Source organism: Mustela erminea, chromosome 15 (assembly GCF_009829155.1).
Source record: "Mustela erminea isolate mMusErm1 chromosome 15, mMusErm1.Pri, whole genome shotgun sequence".
In the NCBI taxonomy this organism is placed as follows: Eukaryota; Metazoa; Chordata; class Mammalia; order Carnivora; family Mustelidae; genus Mustela; species Mustela erminea.
The window spans coordinates 572,565-585,612 of NC_045628.1; the positions used below are offsets into that span (position 1 = coordinate 572,565).

The window sequence follows — 13,048 nt, forward strand, 5'->3', positions numbered from 1 at the left end:
AGTACAGTCACAGAATAAGGTGCTTTTACGCATTTATTCTGACCGGAATGGCTGCCGACGGCTGCTTCTGCAGACCCTCTGGGCCCTGGTCCCAGCCGAGCCTGCAGGTGGCTGGCCCTGGTCGTCCTGCAGTCACGCAGATGCAGGGCCCGAGAGGGGAGCCTGTGTCAGTGTCCTGGGGCCATGGTAACAAGGCAGTTCACTGGGAGGCAGGCCGAAGCTCGAGCCCACGCGGAGGAGTTCCTAGACCTGAGGAAGCCCGCGGGGATGTCACACACTTGCCACTGAGCGCTGCTCGGAGCCTCAGTGGCCCCATCTCCCCCTCGGGGGGAGTCATATTCTCTGCGAGTGAGTCCAGCTGTGGATGTCAGACCAGAATAAACACGGACGACCGAGCACCGTCAGCGCGAAGCGGACGTGATAACAGAATTAGACCACCACAGATGGCAGACGCAAGTGGATGCGGGGACTGATAAGTGGGTCAAACACACCCGGGAGAAGTCAAAAATGGAGCTGTCGTCTTTCAGTGCTTGCCAAGAACTTGTTCCTGGTGCAACGAGGTGTCAGGGAACGCGCAGGCGGAACACCAGAGGAGACCCTCACGGGACAGAAGGCGGACACGAGCTCGCGGGAGCAGCCGGCTCCTCCCTCGTTCCTCTGGGAAGGCTGAGGGGGAGGCAGGAGTCCCCAGACAAGCAGGCAGGCATCATAGCCCTTGGCCCAGCCCAGAAATTTCCTTCTTGCGGGGCTGCTGCAGGTACTTTCTGGAAGTCCCTGGGGCTGGACGACAATGTGTGGCGCGCTCAGGACCATGAACGCACAGGCGGCAGAGGTGCAGGCCCCCCGTGATCCCAGCGGAGCGCGCCCCCACCCGCTCCCCCGGGGCCCAGCTCACGGCCCTGCGGCAGCGCCAGGGCCGGCAGGCTTCCCGGTGTCGGGGGTGGAGGGCCGGTGGTCTTGCGAAGTCGTGGCTCCAGCAGAGCAGCGGCGGGGGAAGGCGGGCCGACCTGCAGGCTTTACAAGCTCCAACCGTGAGGCCAGACGTCTGCCGACTTGCCGACCACCCACCTGTCATTTCAGCTCCCCTCTGCCTCTCAGGCCTCCGGGGTCTGTGTCCGACTTCCTTCTCTAACCGTCGCGTTTCTAGTAAGGCTCTGCGGGAAAGCGGCCACTAGAGGAGGAGTCTGGAACTGTGCCTGAACCTGGAAAGGGTAATGGCCGGACCGTGGGCTCGAGCTGGCGGCCAGTCCCGGGGGTGACAGACGGCCTCCCTGACCAGCCCCCTATGGTCAGCGTCCTTGTCCATCCACTGAGTTTCTGGGAGCTTTCCTCTTGTTCTTGGGGTTTTCTCCTCTCCGCCCAGGACGCAGAGGGTCACGGCCGGTGTCCCGAGTCATGACTCCACGGGCACGTGGGGTTCTTCCCGGGGCTGCTGGGTCCCATCCTCTGGCGCACATGCACGGCGCCCCGACCCCCAACTCGATGCGCAAATTCACCTCCTTGTACCTTCTCAGTAGATCCTCCAAATTTTGGGGGACTTCTGTAAAACGCCAGGGAACCTGCATGCCAGTTCTGTCCTCTGGACTGTTGTGATTCACCCTGAGACCCTGGCGTCCATTTTGAGGCAAGAAAAGGGATTTTAGGGAAGGAAACACATCTCAAAATATTGTCCAACCCCCCATGTGAGGAATCCACGTCGAGGCAACACTTTGATCCCTAAAGTGGGCTGAGGCAACAGTGAGTCCGTAAAACGTCCCCACGGGACGTCCCCCAGGGACCGGCTGTCCAGGACCCATCAAGCCTCCACGATGCAGGGAGAGCACAGCGCCTGGCGCGATGGCCTCCCTCTCAGACACTCCTCGTTTTGAAATCATGACGCCTTTTGTTCAAAAACATTGTCTCCTTTCCTCACGCCTGCCTCCCCTCCGCTGTGTGCATGTGCTAAGTTCTTGGATCATTCCTCCACATTTAATTTTATTCATTAATCATGATGTAATCTAAATCAACTAAAAGAGCCTGCAGTCAGCTGCTTTGTCCTGACAACTGGTGCTCCCGCAGTGGGCTGCCCGTACCCCCGCACCCCAGTCCGGACGGGACACAGCTGCACGCCAGCCTCCTCTCTGCTCTGGATGCCCACGGTGGTGCCCGCCCAGCACCTGGTTGGCGCCAAAGGTGATGGAATCCAGGGTCTCCTGAGTGCTGGCCCCCCTGGTCCCCCAGCTGCTCTCGAGGTCCCATGGCCACCCCACCCCAGGAAATACCTGCCCTCTGCCCTCCTGGACCCTCTTGAGAAGAGAAAACCCCACAAACTCTCTGCCCGACACGCACCTGGGACATGCGTGTGCGTAGCGGAACCAGAGGCTCACTGTTTCCCGGCTGGGTGTCCGTGCTGCCGCGGCCCATGAGCCACTGCTACCACTGCTGCCGGCAGGACGCTGCTCGGTGGTCTCCAGAGCCCAGTGCCGCAGCGGGTCTGTTCCAGACTCTGTTCCCGGCTCAGAGGCTTTCATCTTCACCATCTAGGTTCACGTGTGCCGTCAGCAAAGGCCCAGCGAGGGCCAGCACGAGCTGGACGGCTGCCTCCCCCACGTGCTCCCGGCCCAGCAACACCAGCCCTGCCTGCAAATGCGTTAGAAACACTCATGTTCAGGCCCCAGTCCTGACTGACAGGGACCCGGACTCCATCTGGGCAGGACCGTGCTGGGTGGACAGCTCCCAACTTGTCCTGGACTCATGGACACCACTGGGCGTCCACGCAGTCTGTCCGTGACACAGCTGCACCCCACGGGTCCGGCACTTTCCGATGGCTCCTTGCACTACCTCACCCCTGCTCTGGGACTGGCACCTCAACATAGGCCCTCGAAGAATCTTCTGCGGCTCGTGAGCGACCCGCGGAGGGGTGACAAAGACCCACCACCGCCAGGTCGGTGCAGACATGGCACAGAGACCTGGGCCCACACCTGCGCCCACAGGAGCGCTTCTGTGTCTCCCTGCAGGAGTCAAAGACCCCGAGGCCGCGTGTGAGGAAGCCCTGCGTCTTCCTCCAAAACTACTCTGTGGTGACAACATGGGGACACCGGTGGTGACAGAAGCTCCCTGCGGCATCTTCCCGGAAGGGACGATCGCACAGGGTGAGGATGTCTGCCTGAGACTCTGCGTCAGGATGAGTCAGAACATGCGGTTGCGTCAGAGCCCACAGAGCACAGCCTTCTGCGAAAGCGTTCAGGCCACCAACGGCTCCTCAGGGAAGGCAGCGAGCGACCGCGGTGAGCTCGGAGGGGCCGGGAGGCAGGGCAGGGCTGCGGAGGGAGGGGTGTCCCGGCAGCGACGGTTTCCTGTGGCGACCACACCCATGCGGCCACGGCGGCCGCGAGGAGCAGCGCTGACAGGTGTCTACAGTCAGCCCGGGCGTGGGGCCGGTCGAGCTATGGTCATGAGGGCCTCCCCCGCCCTCCCCCGGGTACGTTCGCCCCAAATTTCTAAATAACGTGCATGTTTCTTGATGCTTCAAGCGATACCACTTCATGGTGTCGGCAGGTCCCGCAGGCAGGGAGTCGGTGCAGCCCCAGCCCCCACGAGCTCCTGGAGCAGCTGCGGACGGGCCCTGTCCTTGGCCGACGCCCGCCGGACCCTCAGCACATGCCTCCCTGGCGTGGTCCCTCCCTGGACCCAGCACAGCCAAGGCCTCCTCACTCTGGCCAGGCGAGGGCGGCTGGAGGCCTGCGTGGCAGCTGCTTGCCGGGAAAGACATGCCTCGCTCTTCCCGGATGGGAGCGAACGGAGACCGGCCTGCTGGCCTCCCACCATCTCGTGCGCGGGGCCTGGACCTTCCAGAGCCGAGCTCGAGGCCCAGAGCTGGCGAAGGTGCCCCCGTGGCAAAAAGCCTCTGGCAGCCAGGGACTGGGGCCCGCGGGGCAGGCGGGGGAGGAGGGAGTGCGGCCACGGCCGGCAGGCGCGGGCGGGCCAGGCTCAGCGTTAGTGAGGACACAGTGGGGCTGGGGCTGCCACCACGCGGGAGGGACAGAGAGCTCTGGGGCCCTGGCCCACAGGCACAGGCAGTCTGGACTGGGAGCCACAGAGCGGTGGGCATCCTGACCCTCACGCTGAGGGCCAAGGGCGGGCAGTGGCCTCGTCCCAGGACCACGGGGAGCCAGCAGGAGCCCGAGTTGCACACCGGAGCTGCCGCCCGCCCCACGGAGCCTGCGCCTGGCCTCTCCTCTCCTGTCCTCACCTGTCACCTGGAAGAAACCCAAGGGGTCTCGGCCTCACCCAGGGCCACAGCCCCACCATGCCTGTGCCCTGCAGGTTCTGGGCACCAAGGCCCCCACGCCCGCCCTGTAGCTGGTCCCGAGCCTGGGCCTCACCTTCATCCTCCCGGGCTCTGACGTACCATGACTGTTCTGGGCGCGGGAGACATGGTGTCCAAAGCGGGGGCTGGCACCTTCTGTGGGGGGGAGGCGTGAAGCCTTGCGGTCTCCCCATTTGGGCTCGGACAGCCCAGATTAGTGCTAGGAGACAAGGCCGCCGCCTATCCCCAGGGGGCTCTGCTCTGCCCCATCTGGCGCCTGGGGCCTGGCAGCCGCAGGGGAGGCAGCCTCACACACTGACCTCCGGCCCCTGAGCACGGCTAGCCCCAGTGCCCTGCACCGCTCCAGGGCACCCCCGACCCACCTGCTTTCTCCCGAGCACTTGGCCGTCCCCTGGCACATCTCCCCCGCAAGCCGCGAGCTCTGCCTCCACTCGGCACCCTCCCCTGCCTGCTTGTCCGCGGCCAGCAACACACAAACGCTCTCCTGTGTCAGAGAAAGGCCACGTGAGGCTGCCAGCAGGTCCAAAGCTGCGCAATACACGTGGGGACCAGAGGCAGGAGGAGCTGGAGGTCGGGTTAGCAGCCACGGTGTGCCAGGTGACCACCCAGGTGACATGTGGGGGCCGGCAAGGCGCTCGCTGTCAGCAGGTGGCGTCCTAACCCTCCCTTCTGCCTTCAGCTCTGCGTCTCAGATGTCAGTCCGCTAGGAAGACTCAAACAAGACACCACGTTCTAAATCCAAGGTGAGGACAGCCCTGGCCAGCAAGAGGTTGACTGGTCAGGCTCACGTGTCCTCTGGCAAACGGCCTGTGCACGCAGAGGACACGCTGGTGGCGGCAGGGGCAGGGGCTCACAGGAGCGGGGAGCAGAGAGCTGAGCTCCCCAGCCTAGATGAGGAGGGAAGCGTGAGGAGGGGGCGGACACGGCTCTGTGGCCTCGCCGCATGGCGCAGCTGTGGACGATGCGCCCTGAGAGGCGAGAGGAAGTTCACGAGGCTACGTGCTGCAGACAGACGCCTGCCGAGGCACATCCTTCTGGCATCTCCGCTCACCGTTCTCTCGGCGACATTCACGCCGTGTCCTGGGGACAACTCGGTCAGCACATCAGTTTAGGTTCCCTCTCGTTCACCACGACTGCGAGCTCCCGGCTCTGCCCTCAGGCGCTGGGGATGCAAAATGGAAGAAGAGGTGCCCCGAGGTCTCCAGAGCGCAGGCCGCCTGCCAGGCAACAGGGGCGTGCGCAGGTGAGAGTGTGTCCTGCCCGCGCGTCCTCACCCGCCGGCAGCGGGAGGGGAGGGCACGGAGGTGCTCAGAGATGAAGACCACCGGGCCGCAGCACTTGTCATCAGTTCTCTGCAGACCGGACGCCGCTCGCTCCCTCCCACAGGGAACGCACCATGGTCCCGTCTGCAGGTCCTCGCGGGGGCCCCAGGCGGCTCCTCTGCGGTAAGGACGCTGGTGGAACTGCTCAGCTGCTGAAGCCCATCCCGACGGGACACTCCACTCACGGCGCCCCCCGGGAGCCCTGTAAGGGTCGGATCTCCCAGCCCCGGTTTCTCGGAAACGGGCCATATGGGAATGAAAACATACTTTAAGTCAAAGTGACAGCTTGGCTTTGCAAATAGCACGGTATTCACGTGGTCTCTTAGAGAACGATGTGGCAGGGTATAAATCCTCCTGATCTTTGAAAACTGTCAAAGATTAGTTTAACACGAAAATCTAAAAAAATTCCAAAAAATATCAATTAACTTCTTTGATCATAAATGATCTTTATTGAAGCACGCATATTCTTATGATTCAAAACAAGTATTTTAAAAGAACGACATCCATAAGACAAACTGACGTGTTTTATTTAAGATTACTGGAATGAAAACAAACAGACATTTGAAAGATATTTGTTATTTTAGAAAACAGTAAGGACTAGAAGTAACTTCCCAAACTCACCGCCAGAATTAAAATTTCACATCACAGAAATGTTTGATAACAAATATTGGCCAACAGATTACAACACAAAAGTTGAATAAATAAAAAACCTTTCTGATTTTTTTTACCAAAAAATCATGAACTGATGAAATAACAATAGAAAATGAAGATTAATTTCAGAAAAAAAGGCACATCCAGGCAAAACCGTCAAGGCGATCCGCAAAACGCAGCGTCCTGCGTACACGGTGCGTGACCGACGGCGCAGCGTGCTACTCTGGAAGCCCGAAACCACGGTGTGAGGCCGGCCCGCCTGGCGGACGGGGAGCCCCCTCCATGGAGTGCTCAGTCCCCGAGGCGAAGGGCTCCCAGGGACGGGCGGCCGCACACAGGTCTCCCTTCCGAAGCCGCGCGTCCCCGCCGCTCCCCTCACAGACTCGACCGTCTCTCCGGCCGCGGCACACACCTGGTGAGGACGGCTCGCCACAGCACCGGGGCCAGCAAGAGGCTGAGTGTGGTCACGCTCAGGATGAGAAGGTACACCTGCAACAGGCAAGGCTGTTGGCGGCCACACGCGGGACCAGGAGGTGCCCCGCACACCCCACAGGGCCGGGGGTGCGTGCACACGTGGACGTGAGCGGCAGGGAGCCCTGCGCCCGGATGGGGACCGGAGCCCAAGGGCTCAGGCCACCAGCGAAGTGAGCACGTGGCCTCTGGGCAGGTCCGGGCGAAGCCCGGGTGCAGATGTTGCTCCTCAGCCCTCGCTTCTTCAAACCGAGCTCCATCCCACCCCCTCACGCGCGGGCACGAGGGGCCAAGCTCGGAGGTCTGAACGCTTACAGCGCGTCCCAGGCACCCGGAGGAGCTTCTGTACTCCCTTGGCCCAAATCAGGGGGCGGGTGTGCAGAGCCGGCTACCGGAAGCGGCTGGTGGGGGGGGAAGGGGGGCTCACCGGCAGCAGGTGCCCACGGGAGGCAGGCTCGCTGTAAGCGGGCAGCAGGCAAACGCCCGTCCCGGTTTAAGGCCCCACCCAAGCGGCTCGCACAGGTGTGCACAGGAAGGGCGAAACTAAAGTCAGGTGCGGGAGGGGGCTGGGGTCCCGCGAGGTTTGAGTGAACTACTGAGTAGAAGCTGCCATCCGTGAGCCTGGACGCCCACATCCCCAATGGGAGAGCGGCCCGTCCCTGAGCGAGAACCGTGGGTCTGGTGAACGGGCCCCGTGGTTCCGATGCGTGGGGAAGCGTGTGCGGGCTCCTGGCCCCTCCTCCACCATGACCCGACATTCACCCATTCATCGACGGCAGAATCCCTTCAACGTCCACCCTGCGTCCACCGGAACAGCGGCGTCACCGGTCCTCAGATCACTCGGGGCTCACACGGGCCCTGCTCTAAAGGACCTGCCTTACCACGGTGGACGGCAGACTGTGGCCCACTGACCCTGGGGTGGGGGCCACAGCCCACAGGCCCCAGCCAAGCACCAACGTCCTCCTTGCCAAATGTGAAGTGACAACCAGGGGTCATGAGACGGTATCTATCAAGTTCTAACTCACGACCAGTTTTCCAAGGGCAAACGAACGAGACTGGAAGTGAGGAGAGGCAAGTGCACAGCAGCAGCGGGCGTGCGCCCAGCCGGCCGGTGGGAAGGCCAGGCCCAGGATGAACGGACCAGAGACAAAGGGGAAGGAGGCAAGTGGGGGTGGGGGGCTCAGCACCCTGCACACTTCAGACTGTGGTGGGGAAGGAGGGAGCTGAGCAAAGACACCCCAAGCTTTTGGATCGACTGATACGCAGGAAAAACCTCCATGAATTTTATACATAGGAAGTTTCTCATCATTTCTATTGAAGTTTTCATTCCAACTCCCTAAAACTTGGAGACACGGTGTCTTCAGAAGCGTCTCTCACAGCAACCCGAACTCACCTTTGACGCAGAGGCAAGTGTTGCAACGTATTTTGTGACAAAACCCGAAACAGACCAGGGACTTCCACATAACAGCGTTCTAGGTCTGCCTTTTCAGCAGTCTCAGGGTTCAAACCCGAGTTCTCAGACGTAGTCCCGGGAAGGCCGGGGCTCTTGGCTGGGCTGACGGCCGCGCACGAGCTAGCGGGGAGCTTTCAGACTCAGTTTTTCTCTTTTTGCCAGAAATACCAAGGTGCCGGGGCAGCATCAAAAATGGCGTCAGCGCTCCACGCCAGGGCAGAGGCGGTGCGCCAGTGGCGGGAAGGGTGCTCAGACACCAGGGTAGGGTGTGTGGGCAGGGGCTCCCCAAACACACACAGAACGTGGGTGCAGACTCACCTCCCGAGAAATGATGCCCGCTCTGCGTGCTCTGCTCCCCAGCACGAAGGAGAGCTCGCTGACCTGCGCCAGCCCCGCAGCCACGATCCACTTGACGTACTGCCAGCTCTTCGGCAGGAGGAGAGACAAGACCAGAGCTGCCAGGGCAAACTGCCAAGATGTCTGGGTCACTGCCTCGGCCAAGCAGAAACCAGACGGGAGCCCTTGCCTGACTCACTGGGGACACGTGCAGAAGAGCCCAAGGGACAGAGACCACGCCGAGTAACACCAAGGTTCAGGCTCACTAGCAGACAGCTGGGTTTCCCCCAAATGAAGTCAACAGCAGTAGATACTGGGCAGCCCTCAAGGACACCTAACTAAGGACAGCACCGTATCTCTGTCACGTGAGCAAAGTCTAGAGCAGCCCGGAACCCGTGGGGCAAGTGCCACAATCGCCTGGGACTCGGGCTCCTTCAAGTCAGGGGTGCCTGGGCAGCTGTCGGTTCAGTGTCCGACTCTTCTTCTGGGCTCGGGTCCTGATCGTGGGGTCGTGAGATCAAGCCCCCGTGGGGCCCCTGCTGGGTAGCGTCTGCCGCGTGAGATTCTCCCCCTCTCCTCCCATCCCTGTTCACAAAACCGGTATCTTCAGTCAACGTCTATCATCTACAGAGGCAGCCAGCCACCGGACAGGTCCCGGGACCCCCAAATGAACGTTAACGCGGCAACTGGAGAGTCTCCCGTCACAGGGGACCGGCAGCCAGGAGGGAATCCTCAGCGGCTGCTAAATGGGACATTCGTGGGGTGCCCGGACAGGCTTGGGTGGCCCCTGCCCCGCCCCAGGGCCCTGCCTGCAGCAACTCTTCTAGCGGGCTGTTCCTGAGTTATAGCCTCCTACAATAAACCACCGATTTAGTGGGCAAAAATCTTACAATAATTTGAAAACAGCAACAGTGAGACGTACGCTGGGGAAGAACATCCGAGGCCTGGGGCCTCCTGGGATGTCCGCAAGTCACGTTCCTGGCTCTGCTTTTGTGACTCCCCATATCAAACATACCCGATTCTGAGGCAAATAAAGGAAAACAAACCCCAAGGCCCCGGTCCTCCCCTGCCCGGTGCCCAGAGTGCTGGGAGGCAGGAGGGGCTCTGGGTAAGCGGCCTTGTTGGAGCTTTGCAGACTCAGTGTCACTGCGGGTCGGAAGTTAGGCCCTGTGACCCATAAATCAGAAAATGACGGGTGCTGTGCCTGCCGCAAAGCACCCAGGAGACTCCATACCTTCATGATCACCACCGACAGCGTGAGGACCATCAGGACGGTGAGCTCGTACACCACGAAGGTGGGGAACACGTGCAGGCCTGCGAGGGCAAGGACAGACTCGGTCACTCTCGCGGGCCCGCCCGCCTCATCCTCCAGTCCCTAGGCCGGGATGCTCAGGCTTCCTTTCTCCTCGACCCAGACAAAGCCACCCGGTGAGTGTGACCCCACGGGGCCCTGCACGCATGGCTCACGCTGCTGGCGGCCCCGGAGCTGGCGGGCCATGGGGACAGCGGCCCCGGTGCCGAGGGCTACCCTCCAGCAGACCTCACCGCCAGCACTCGGCAAAGGCACAGCAGGCAGCGGCCGAGTCACCTTCCTTTGTGAAAACATTCCACGCCAGGTGCAGACACAAAGGGAGAAGCCTGGCCACTCGCAGCCACTCGCCGCCCTGACAAAACCCCCGAGAACAGTTTTCCCGCCGCGGCTGTGCCTGCTGGGAGGCTCTGCGTGCCGGGGAGCCCCTCCTCACTTGGCGGCCGGCCCCACACCCCTGAGGGAGGACCCTGGAGCTCACGTCGGAGCAGGAACACACGCGGCCCCTCAGCAGCCCGCGTCTCCCCGTCTGACTCAGAAACACAAACCCAAGAAGACAGCCTTCTCGTCCCTGGAATGCAGACGCCTCTGCCCCGGACGGCCCTGCTGCACCAACCGGGGCGGCTGACGAGCACCTGCCCCCCCTTCCCAGCAAAGTCCCTCTTCCCGGGTCTGCCTCGGCCTCCTCCCCAACCTGTGTTGCTCCCTGAGCACCCCCCACGGCCCAGGGCGCACCCGGCAGGGCAGGAGCTGATTCCGGGGTCTTCGGCCCACTGGCACGACAGGTGCGGACCAGCTCTGGCTGCACCTGTGCTCCTCCAACTCGTCACAGTGTCACCCGCAGCAGGAAGTGACCGGTGTGAGCACTCCTGTGCCCGCTTCTCTAACCATGCCGGCCGCAGATCGGGGAGCGGAGCTCTGCCCGCCCATCGCCCACCAGGCACCCTGATGCTTGCGCTGCTGACTTGCCTGCTGCTGACTTGCCTCAAGGTTCAGGGGCCTCCCTAGCCCGAGGGTAAGTGTGCGCTGGGCCCAGGCACACAGGCCAGACGGCAGAGGCTCTCCACTCCGGTGAGGACACTGCCCACTCAGGACCTCCGTGCCGGGAGCACAGCGCCACGTATACAAGGCTCGGGGACAGAGACAAAGTCCACGCTGAGGCACGCAGGCCACCAGTGTTCCTGCTTACGGCCATTCACTCATTCATCCTCTCAACAGATACCACCCACGCTCCTGGGACAGCACAAGGGGCACAGGCTCCGCACGCCCACGCCAGGGCCACCGCCAACAAAGCATGGACCCTGGTGAGCCTCCCGACCTCTCTTCAGATGTGAACTTCGGGACGAATGAGCAAACACGACATGGGAACCAGAACGTGGCATGTGGTCTGCTCGTCAACACCAGCCCCACAGTCACCTCACGTGCGCACTAGGCCCGCTGATGTCAGGCGAGGCTGTCCCACCCCACCGGGGCCCACAGCGGCCTCCAGGGCACCTCCGAGAATGAGGAGGGGCCGTGCCCACTTCTGAACTCCTCTCTGTGTCCCAGGGAGGGATCCGAGAGGCTGAAATCCTTGGCGAAAAGTCTGGAACAAGAAACACGTAAAAAAAAAAAAAGGACACCTGGGTGGCTCAGTTGGTTGGGCAACTGCCTTCAGCTCGGGTCATGATCCCGGGGTCGTGGGCTCGAGCACCGCGTCAGGCTCCCTGCTCTACGGGCAGTCTGCTTCTCCCTCTGACCTTCTCTCTCATGCTCGCTGTCTCAACAAATAAATAAAATCTTAAAAAAAACCCACGTCCCGGGCTTCATCCATAAGGTGAGAAGTGACAGGGGACTCATCACTGTGGTCATGCAGGTGGTAGAGGGCCACACGGGCCTGGTCACCTCCACTCCGCTCTGCCTCTAGAGCTGCCCTGACCAAGCTGCCCCAGTTCATATGCTGAGGCCACAAGCCCGTGTGACTGCATCCGGAGACAGCTTCCGGAGGTACCAAGGGTGACAAGAGGTCACAGGGTGGCTGCCTGAGCCAGCAGGACTGGTGTCCTCGTAAGGGAAGGGGACGCGGGAGTCCTCCCCTGCAGCCCTTCCTTGGTCTCCATGTGTCTGTCTCTCCACCTCCTGTCTGTCCCCGAGCACACTGTGTCCCAGAAAAGGACACGTGGGGACCCAGCAAGCAGCCAGCCACCTGCAGACCAGGAAGAGGCCTCCTCAGCTCTATGGTCGGCCGGACGCTGGCAACCGTTTGGGCAGCCAGAGCCATGGCTCAAATACTCATCAACACAGCATGAACAAGGACGCTTGGGGGGCTCAGCTGGGGAAGCGTCTGCCTTTGGCTCAGGTCTTGGGGTCCCGGGATCGAACCCCGCATCTGACTCTCTGCTCAGTGTGAAGCCTGCTTCTCCCTCTCCCCCTGCTCGTGCTCTCAAATAAAGTCTTTAAAACAAAGCAGCACAAAGAAAAGGGTCCAGGGTGTCTCAATGACACAGGGATCACAAAGTCAGGTACCAGCTGTGCTGTGATGAGGAACAGAGCCAGCGTCACCTAGAGCAAGAGGGACACCGGGGCGGAGTCCGCACTGCCCCCCACCACGCGCACCTGGAGCCCTCCTGCCCTCTGAGGGTCCCGCCATCTGGACTGAACCCCCCTCCCCGAGCGGCTGCTACCTTGGCATTCAGCCCCCGGGGGGCCCTCATTCACTCCGGGCCCCAAACTGCCCTTTGCTGGTCACACTGGTCTCACTGCTCAGAGCTCGGTCAGGGCCCTCGGTGCCCCCGTTGTGGTTCTGGGACCCCAGGGTCACTCGCCCCTCCCAGAACGGACTGTGGCCCATGGGCCCTCCAGTCCTACGGCCCCACAGGGCCTGATGCAGGGCAGGGGTCAGGGACCAGGTTCGTGTGCACGTCACTGTGGCATCGTCCCAAACAGAACACTTCCGTGTTGCTTAGAAAGCTAAAAAGAAAGGCTCTGTCCCGAGTGGGGGGAGGGTGCACACGCTTCTTGGCTGAACGTGATGCATCAAAGCAGATACATGCGGCGCCGTCTCGTCGTTGGGCACCCGCGATCTCTGCGGGTCAAGAGCCCTAACGTGAGGAAGAGCCCAGCGTGCCTGTCGGAGCGCGTCTGCAGGGCTTCCTCATCTAGCCAGCGCACGCTGCCGCAGCCCCACAGCCAGGACATGAGCCACACGGGGTCAGTGC

At 61.9% G+C, this 13,048-nt stretch overlaps 1 protein-coding gene across 5 annotated transcripts in view; it reads right to left on the reverse strand.

Annotated features, from left to right (window-relative positions):
- Nucleotides 1-6,147: 6,147 nt before the first annotated feature.
- The window catches only part of TMCO3 (transmembrane and coiled-coil domains 3), a 34,506-nt gene continuing 27,605 nt past the window's right edge, over nucleotides 6,148-13,048 (reverse strand). For all 5 annotated transcript variants that reach the window (XM_032314236.1, XM_032314235.1, XM_032314234.1 and 2 more), the window contains 3 exons: nucleotides 9,777-9,856; nucleotides 8,525-8,674; nucleotides 6,148-6,771 (listed from right to left, as the gene is read on the reverse strand). In XM_032314236.1, the coding sequence (XP_032170127.1) occupies nucleotides 6,658-6,771; nucleotides 8,525-8,674; nucleotides 9,777-9,856 (344 nt within the window). In that variant the 3' untranslated portion in view covers nucleotides 6,148-6,657. The remainder of the gene's footprint in view (nucleotides 6,772-8,524; nucleotides 8,675-9,776; nucleotides 9,857-13,048) is intronic.